At 39.4% G+C, this 10,359-nt stretch overlaps 1 protein-coding gene across 1 annotated transcript; it reads left to right on the top strand.

Moving 5' to 3' along the window:
• The first annotated feature begins 1,904 nt into the window (after positions 1–1,904).
• LOC141680177 (uncharacterized) lies at positions 1,905–2,372 on the top strand. Its single transcript, XM_074486474.1, has one exon. It carries the CDS (start codon positions 1,905–1,907, stop codon positions 2,370–2,372), a length of 468 nt encoding a protein of 155 aa, XP_074342575.1.
• The last annotated feature ends 7,987 nt before the right edge of the window (positions 2,373–10,359 follow it).

Raw genomic sequence — 10,359 nt, forward strand, 5'->3', positions numbered from 1 at the left:
CGCATATGTTGAACTTTTAGGTTGTTAAGGCAACCTCTACTTATAATGCTATCATAGGAAGAACAGGGATCCATGTGTTTAAGGCCGTGCCCTCAACCTACCACATGGACAAGCCCTTGAAGGGCCAAATGATAACTTTCCTACAAGAGAACAATGATGTGTTTGCTTGGACAATAGATGATATGCCTAAGATTGACCCGAACCTTATAACTCATAGGTTGAATGTTGACCTGACCCGAAATATTGTGAAGTAGAAGAAGAGAAAGTATGCCCCTGATAGGATGAAAGCCATTAAGCAGGAGGTCGAGAAGCTTTTAGAAGCTGGATTCATTGAGGAAGTACAATTCCCTGAATGGTTGGCCAACCCCATAATGGTTAAGGAGGCCAATGGGAAGTGGTAGATGTGCATCGACTTCACTGACCTGAATGATGCTTGTCCCCAGGACTGCTACCCCCTACCAAGGATTAATACCCTGATCGATGCCACTGCTGGACATGAGATGCTAAGCTTTAAGGATGGCTTCAGTGGTTATAATATGATTAGAATGCATAAGGATGACATCCCCAAGGTATCTTTCATAACTGATTTTGGTGTATTTTATCATCCAGTTATGGCTTTTGGACTCAAGAATGTAGGAGCTACTTACCAAAGATTGGTAAATAAGATATTTGCCCATCTAATTGAGAAGACTATGGAGGTCTATGTCGATGACATGTTAGTCAAAAGCCTAAGCAAGGTCGATCATATTATTCACCTCAGAAAGGCATTTGAAGTGCTGAGGCACTACAAGATGATGTTAAACCCAGCCAAGTGTGCTTTTGATGTTAGATCTGGAAAATTTCTGGGTCACATGATCTCTAAGAGGGGAATATAGGCCAACCCTGACAAGATCAAAGCCATCCTAGACATGGAGCCACCACGCTCTATCACAGCTCTAGGGAGGTTCATTTCCAAGTCTGGAGACAAATGCCTACCCTTTTTCAAAACCCTTAAGAAGGTGAAGAATTTTGAATAGACGATTGAGAGCCAAGAGGCCTTTAAACAGCTAAAGAAGTACATGACTGAAGCCCCATTGTTGTCCAAACCAAGTCCGGAGGCACCCTTTATTTTGTATCTCGTGGTATCTGAACAAGCCGTGGGTGCAGTCCTCGTGAAAGAAGAACAGAAGCTCCAGAAGCCTTATACCATGTAAGCAAGGTGCTCCATGGAGCAGAGTTGAATAACTCCACCACGGAGAAGTTCGCACTTGCTCTCATCACAGCCTCGAGGAAGTTGAGACCATACTTCCAGGATCATAAGATCGAAGTCCTGACAGACCAACCCTTGAGGAACATTCTTCATAGCCCGAAGGCCTGTGAAAAGCTTATCAAATGGGCAATTGAGTTAGGAGAATTTGATATCAAGTACAAGCCTCGAACGACCATCAAGGCTCAGGCCTTAGAAGACTTCATGGTTGAATGCACCATTAATGACCAAGAAGTCGGGGGCAAGAGATAGTAACCCCGGAAGGAGGAGAGATAGAGAAGGATAAAGGAACAACCCTGAAAGAGTATTGGTTTCTCCATTTTAACGGAACGTCCAAAACAAAATCTAGTGGAGCAGGTCTAGTCTTGCAAAGCCCTGTTGGTTTTATGATTGAGTATGCTTTGAAGTTGGACTTCCCAACTACGAACAACGAAGCAGAATATGAAGCGTTGATAGCCGGATTAGGCTTGGCTAGAGCCGTGAGGGCCAAAAACCTGAAAGTCTGTGGAGACTCAAGACTTGTAGTTGCTCAAGTTAATGGAGAGTTTGAGGCCAAAGATGATACTATGGCCAAGTACCTAAGAGTCGTAAAGGGAATACTAACTCAATTTGATGAACGGTACGTAGAACATGTTTCGAGAGAGGAAAACACACTACAATGGATGCCTTGTCCCAGTTCGCCTCGTCTGAAATCGAGAACTATTCGAGAAGTATCTACTTCCAGGTCTTGAAGACCCCTACTATTCATGTCATAAATATGATAACACCGGTTGGTGTGATAAGCTATTGGATAGACCCGATTAAGAACCACTTAGAGATTTGGTGGCTTCCTAATGATGCCCAGGAGGCACGCAAGCTGTCGGTTAGAGCATTGAGATACTCATTGATTAAATACCTTCTCTATAAAAGGTCATTTGTTATTTCGTACCTGAAGTGCTTAAGACCTCTTGAAGCAGATGAGGCACTGAAAGAAGCCCATGAAGGGATTTATGGACAACACTTAGGGGGTAGGGCCCTCGCTCACAAGATAACTCAGTTGGGATTTTACTGGCCAACTATGCTAGCCGATATTAAGGCTTATGTGAAGAAATGTGACACGTGCCAGAGGCATGCTCCAATAGTATGACAGCCCACAGAGAGGTTTACATCTATTAGCACACCCATCCCTTTTGTAATGTGAATGGACATACTTGGACCATTTTCTGTAGCGTCGGGACAGAGGAAGTTCATTGTGGTAGCCATAAACTACCTTACGAATTGGATTGAGGCTAAAGCACTAGCCAAGATAACCACTAAGAAAATTGCCCAATTCTTCTAGGAGGATGTGATATGCCAATTTGGAATCCCACGCATCATTGTCACAGATAATGGGAAATAACTCGATAATGCAGAATTCAGAGAGTACTGCGATGATAACAGTATAGAGCTTCGCCTCACCTCCGTTGCTCACCCACAAGCAAACGAGCAGGTGGAAGTTGCCAATAGAATCATCCTGGATGGCCTAAAAAAGGGTTGAACGCTCAAGAAATACTTGGGCAGATGAGTTGTTGCCTATACTATGAGCGTATTGCACCACTTGCAAAGTGACTACCGAAGCTACCCCGTTTATGTTGGCTTATGGAGTCGAGGTCGTGGTGCCCTCAAGATCACTCACGGATCCTCTAGGATTGAAGCTTATGAGCCAAAGACCAACGAAGAAGGCATGAGGCTCGTTCTCGATCTCATTGACGAGGTCAGAGATGAGGCCAATGCCCGCAATACAGAGCATCAACGAAGAGCATCCCTCTATTACAATAGGAGGGTTAAAGAAAGGTTCTTTCAGCAGGGAGATTTGGTTCTGAGGAAGATTGAGGCATCAGGATTAGGGAAGAGGGGAAAGTTAGCCCCTAACTTAGGAAGGACCTTATAAGGTCAGAAAGACATTGGGACGAGGATCCTATAAGTTGGAGACCCTGAACAGTGACGAAGTACCTCGCACTTGGCACGCTTTTAACCTGAAGGTTTATTAAGTTTAGGAAATTTGATATATGTTCCTAGTACTTAGTATTGAGTTTATAAATAAGGTCGCCGAAACCATATTAGGTAAGGGTTGAACCCATTTCTTAGAGATATTATCTATTTATGCAAGTTTATTTCTATCATCTTGTCTACCGATTTATTTAAGTATGAGCATCTAAAGAATGCAAGTCCCAAAGGACCAAATTTTGAAAATAAAAGACAAGTATGAAATAAAACTAAACCAATTATATAGATAGGGATCCCGAAGGATCATAAGTTAAAGTCCTGAAGGACCAATAGTTTACAATCAATAAAGTTTGAATAAATAAGTTCTGAAAACATGGCCACAAGAGGCAACTAAAGCCATGCAAGGCCACACAAATCACTCGTCATAAGAATTCTCCCCTTCACCATTCGAGCATTCCTCAGAAAAAGAACTGCTACTCCCGGGAATCGGCTCCTTGATTTTCCCACGAAGGGTTGCTCTGGAGTTAGGGCTACCCGAGGGGGCCTTACCCTTGGAATTGGAACCACTGTGGCTAAAGCGTGATTGAGACCTCGTGCAAGGAGTATCATGCACAAATCTGGAAGCTTTCCTGGATGGGTCCATAACGGTTAGCTGCCAGGGGCATGATAGAAGACTTGGGTCGACCATATCCGGCCATACGCCTTGAGCATCGTTGATTCCCCTCTTCCAACCTATGGTCAGGTTAACAGGGCGCATCTCATCATCATGCCCGTCCATCATTTTGGTGAACAACGAGGATCCGTGGTACGCTTTCATGAGGTCTTTACATTCCCTCTTCCTCTTCTCCTCCGAACTGGCGCACTTCCTCTCCAAGGCAGGAATCTTGCCCTCTACTTCATAAGCTTTGGCCTCCCACTCCTCTGAGGAAATCTTCATTTTGTTCATGGAGACCTGCAGGGCAGCATAGTCGCCCCTCATCTTAATAGCCTGAGTGGAAGACTCCGCGAAGTAGGCGTTGGCCTAACAAGGAAAACATAAATAGATTTATAAAAAGCTTAAGTAAGAATGGCCGAGTCCCCGAGGAGTGATTCCTATAACATTTTTTAAGTTCTAAGAAAAGTGCACTTAAACGAAATTTATACAAGGAGAAGTGTACCTGTTATAGGGTTTGAGCCTGTTAGGCCTCAATGATACTATAGAAGGGGGTTGAATATAGTATCTACAATCAATTCGATTATAAATGCAAGTATATAACAGAAAACAAGTTTATTCAATATATCAAACTCTGTTACAGTAGGTTTAATCTACTCTCTCAGTGATGTATGATATCACTAAGAGCTGCTAGGGTTACAATGAATAATATTCTCGAGAATGATAACACTTATGGTGTAAACCCTAATCTGTGTTTATATACTACACAGTTACAAGATATCTCCTAATTGATATGATAATTATTCTGTTTCCTAGAATACATCAATCAGAGTTTATCTACTGTAGTCCTTTAGATGTACAACTCTCCAAGCATATCTTCTTTTGTTTAATCCAGATGCTCTCCTGTAAATCAGCCGCTTTTCATTCCTGAAGTGTATCCGCACTTAAGTTCTGATGTAAGTCCTGATGGCTTAAGTTCTGATAACTTCATGTCTTTAGTAAGTTCTGATTTCCAGTTAAATCTGATAATAAGTTCTGAAACTAAACAAATCAAATTAGTCATGACATCACAAATATATCTAACAATCTCCCTCAACTTGTAAATTATAAAAATATACAAGTTTATAGATTTGATGATGTCAAAAACATTTAAGTACAAATGCAATAAGAGTTTATATGCATAACTAAATACAACTTACAGTCCTTGCAGCTTTTACCAAATTCACTAAATCAACCTGAATCTATAATGATTCCTTATAAAGTCTGATATCAGCTTGGTCTCTGCATTTCTTTTAATTTCAAGTAACTGAGCTTTGACTTGCTGCAGTTCTTTATCTTCAGTATCACCAACTTGATATATGGCAGCTCTGAGTGCAGAAATTGGAGTTCTTTCAAGTCCATCTCCCAGTCTGATTACCCTTGGATGTGTAGAATCTTCATTATAGCATAAGCATCTTCCTTTCATAATTACTTCTACCTTAGCAGAATTCTTCCTCATAGGAATTTCTCTTCCATCATCCTCAGTCAACATTGGAGTATACTCTGTCATTCTTGTACCAGAAATTCTGAGTAAATTTCTTATTGTCTTCAGAATATATTCTGACCATTTCCTGGTAACATCAGAATTTACCTCCAGTAGATAATGAATATATTGGAGCTCTTCGACAGATTTCTTCAGCACATTAGATTCAGATTATCTATAAGTTCTGCCATCAACCAGAAACAAGAACAATTTCTCTTTCTTTTCATAATCATCATGAGTATCCATCACTACTTGAGCAGAAAACACTTTGTCAAGGTGCTTCTGTGTGATCTCTTCAAATGGCTTGTCAGTCAATGTGAATCGATCTCTAATATCAACTTCTATCCCAGTCTGGAATTTCTCTCTGTCAGAACCTAATCCAGAAGTGTCTCTAGCTTGCTTGGCTCTTGCCCCAAATGCTGCAAGTTGATTCAACATCTGATTTATCTTAGGCTGAACTGGAATAGACTTGTTCCATACCAGCTTCTTCTAGTCTTCTAATGTTAAGTTGTCTATGTCAACTTGAGCGGTGTCAGAGGTTGATGTCTTGATGAATTGGTCAGGATTTGCAATTTCATATGTAGCTTGTTGTTCTGAAATATCTTCAGAATTTATTAAGTTCTGAACTTCTTCACTCTGAACAACTTGAGCTATGTCAGAGGTTGTCTTAGATTCTTCTGTCATCCTCTTTCTCTTCAGAGTTTCAACTGTTTCATCTTCAGCAGCAGTATCATCAAAGACTTGAACCATCTTGCACACAGGATCCATCAGAATTTGAGGAATCTTCATCTTCTGTTTCTTGACTGTCTCCCTTGCCTTTGGGATCAGTAGTAGTTTGAGATCTAGTCCTTGATCTAGGAATCTCTGTGGCAGATCTTTCTCTTATCACAATCCCCTTTTCTTTTGACCTTGGTGGCTTTTTAGCATCAGAAGCTTTTAACTTGAGTTTGCTCTTCTCAACAGCAAATTTAGCTTCTTCTTCTCTTAATTCCTCTAAATCCACTCCTGGATTATCCTTAAGGAATAGTTTCTTGGCCAATTCTTCATCAACAGATTGAATTTATCTTTGTAGAAGAATATTGCTTTCTTTCCTTTGAATTTCAAGGTCTGCAAAAACCTATGTGACTCTTGGCTTCCAACTTGGACTATCACATCAGAAGTAGTTGTCAGAACTTGATCATCAGTATTTGAAGTATCAGCATTTATGATCAACAAAGGAATATCCTGATTTGTTGGCTTCTTTCCTTCCTTATTCCTCCCTTGCATAGCAGATTTATCAGAACTTGTCTGTTAAGTGGAAATTATGCTCAGCTGCTTCCCTTGACTTTGACCTCTACTCTTTTCAAAGTTTCCCTGGTCATCTCCATGATCATCCTTTTTCTTCAGTGTTTGGCTTGGAGAGCATTTGGACTTAACTACCTTCTCCCCATTTTTGGTATCATCTGTCAGGATTAGAGAAAGAAAAAGTTCCACTGAAGATTGGATCTCATTTAACTGAGTCTGTTGAGCAGCTTGATTTTATAATACCTCATCCAGTTAGGCCTGCTGCTGGGATTGAACTTGCTCAATAGCATCCACTTTTTCTTGAATTGGTCTGATAAACCTCTTCTTGTCTAGTTTGTACATCATGTCTGGCTTATCAGCTATTTCCTGAAGTTTATCAACCTTTGCATGAGTCTTGGAGTGTTGACCTTGTAGAGTTCTTGTACTGAAAGCAGTGACCTTTAGTTGATGCTTGAAGTCAGAACTTGTCAGCAACTCATCAGCTTTCGAAACATGTTCTGTTAGAATATGTGGGCTGGGAATAAAATTAGTATCATTCCATTTATGCATCCACTCAACTCCTCTAAAGGTTTCCTCCCATGGAACTGGAGTAGCCTCTTCCTCAAACTGGAATAATGTCTCATTTCCTGTAGGCACTAGATTATTTACTGGAGCTGACTTTCTAGAACTTGCTAGAATCTCTTCATCTTCAGATAACACCAAGGTGTGTGTGGCTGTAGGAGGCTCTGAATCAGCTTTGTCTAAATTCTGATCTTCAGTTAAAAGATCAAGAATTGGTGTTGTTGGTATCTCAGCCTGTAAAATTGGAGAAGTAACAAGAGTTGGTTGTTTTGTAGTTGGAGCTTCCAGATATAGAACAGTAGGTATATTCAAATTATGAATATTTATTTCAGGACTTGTCTCTTGTTCTTCAACATCATCTGTAGCTTTTATTGGAGAGTGAGGTGAAGAAATCACATATTCTTGTACAGGTTCTGATCTGTGGACTCCTGAATCAGAACTTCTTCAGCTGCTGGCAGGGCTTCAATCACAATAGATTCTGATGAGATCAGAGATTATTGATCCCCTTCCTCGGCATCTTCAGCATCCTCAGATTGAGTTTGTGCAAAATGCACACATGCTCTCTCCTTCCTTGATTTTGATTTTCTAGATGGAGGAGTGACATGATCTGTATCAGAATATGAAGACCTTTTTCTTTTCTGAATGCTAGAAGCTTCAGCTGCTTTTTCCTTCTGAAGAGTTGACTGTTCAGCTTCTTTTGTCATAGGTACTGATGCAGGAACCTGGACATGTTCTTCCTCATCTGATTCATCTCTCAGAATCAGCCTTCTCTTTCTCCTTGGTGGAGATTGAGGAACAGATTTAGCTCTTGAGGTTTTGGGTCTGGATGGTGTGGCAGATTTCACAACTGGCACTTGTTTAGATGTACCAGAGTGTGGTTTAGATTTGGACTTGAGAGTTGAGATTCTGACAGTAGGTACTGATGGTTGTGGTTGAGAGGATTGTGTTGGTTGAGTATTGGAAGGCTGGGTTGGTGGAGGTTGTGCTGGTGCAACATCAGAGAATATAGTTGTATAGGTGTTTGGGGCAAAATTGACTAGGATCTGTTTGACAGTTTGTGGTATCTGAAGAGGTATAAGTAGTAAGTACTGACTTCTTGTTATCAGCAGATATTAAATCAGTAAAAGCTCTCTTATGGAGCTTAAATGGTTCTAGTGTTTCACTAAGTAGTTGAGGCTTATCAGGACAACAAAAGGTATAGATAAGTTGACAGAATCTAGCAAAGTAGACTATATACCTATCCTCATTCATTCTATCACCAATGAAACATAGTATAGCAGATGCATAATCAAAATGAGTCTGATGAAAGAGTGCATACCCGATTTGTTGACTCATTATGGGAATGACATCAAAGTTAGAACATTTGTTGGCAAATGTCTTTGTGATGCATTCAAAGAAAAAAACTCCATTCCCTTCTGATGTAGGGTCTTTTCAATTGACCAAGCTTGGATAAACTACTCTCATACCCAACACTAGCCATCATCTCCTGAAGGTCTGATTCTCCAGGTGCTAAGCTGTAAGTGCAGTTTTCAGATCCTTTCGAACTGTGGACAGAGTCACCACATACTCATCTTCTCCAACTATAAACACAATACTTGGAGACCCAGTTTCTCCTCCATTATCATATATTCCAGATTGTCAAAACTCCAGTACCTGCTTCCCAGAGATTATTTGGGGTTGTGTCAAAGCATACCCAATTTCGCTTTGGGCCAAGAAATTTTGGATGAAATGAAGTTCTGAAGGAACTTCATTCTTACTCAAGATTGCTAAGTAGTTGTTGGGAACAAACTTAGCACCATTAAAAATAACTTCTTTGGGTGCCATTTCTGTGTAAAATCAAGTGAAAATCGTGTGTTCGCAAGGTGTTTGATAAAATGCCTGTAAGAAAGTCCATCAGAAAATAGAGAGAAAAAGAGAGAGAGAGAGAGAGAGAGAGAGAGAGTAAAAAAATAAGAGATAAAGGAAGAGAGAAGGTAAAAGATTTGTATAATCTTTTATCTCTAATATTTATACTCTTTCCACTCAATGGCTCTTTTTGGAAGTAAAACCGGCATAGTTACACATGTCACGCAGTAAATAGTCAAGGCAGTAATTAGTGGGCACAGGAAATGTGCAGTAAATATTGCACACATGCATATGCAAAAACCAACACGCAACCCATTAATCAGAACATGGCTTCTGTACTCAAAAAATGAATGACTATTTCTGTGTTTCTTCACACAAATACTGACTGGTGTCTTTAGAGTTTAATCATCAGAACATAATCAGAACTTGTCCTCAGAATTATGCAAATAATAGTTAACTGTTTATCATAAACAACTTAATCACCACGGTAATTTTCATCATTCATATGGAGTGATAGTGTGTGTATGTGCAAATGATCAGATAAAGATTAAAGTCTGATAAACTTCAGTATATCTTAGAAATAAGGCATAACTAAGAAAAATGCTTAAAATATATCTTGAATTATGAAGTCTACTGTAGAATAAAGTTATGCAAGAATCCACCTCAACTGTTTGTGCTTATTTTATGCATCTTTTGAAATTATTTTGACAAGGGCTTCTCAGTGTAAATGAGTTACAACTGCCATCAGAATTTATGTTGTTATCAGAATATTTCTCCAGTAATCAGAGAATGTGAAAAATCACCAAGAAAAATGAATTTGCTTTTCTAATGCATATAACTTAATACCAGCAATGCACTTGGATCTTCCCTTTCACATAAATTACTCTAGATCTCAAAGGAGTACCTGATTTCAATTTTTTTTATTTTCTTCAGATAAGTGAGGCTTATCAAGCATGTAGTTCATCCTTAAGATTTACTGACATCAGAATTTAACAGATAAGAAGCAATAATCTAGTTTGTGACTTAGTAATAAGATAAAGGAAGTAAATTTGACTAAGATCAAAATCAGAATTTGCTTGTGTCATTGATTTCCACATAAATAACTAATTCAAACATGGGATACATAGTTTGTTAAAGACTACTAAGTCAGCATTTAACAAGATAATTCTCATTGGATTGAATAGTCACAGAAAATTCAAACACTTTCAGAGTTTATATAATCACATCAGATAATAAGTAGTGTTTAATATGTTACAATTTAAGCATAGATTACATTGAGAAAAG

The sequence above is a fragment of the Apium graveolens genome, chromosome 8 (genome assembly GCF_009905375.1).
Source record: "Apium graveolens cultivar Ventura chromosome 8, ASM990537v1, whole genome shotgun sequence".
NCBI classification, from domain to species: domain Eukaryota; kingdom Viridiplantae; phylum Streptophyta; class Magnoliopsida; order Apiales; family Apiaceae; genus Apium; species Apium graveolens.

Bases quoted from the DNA above. Each gene is read 5' to 3' on its own strand.
- LOC141680177 (XM_074486474.1), top strand. From the start codon at position 1,905: ATGGATGCCTTGTCCCAGTTCGCCTCGTCTGAAATCGAGAACTATTCG.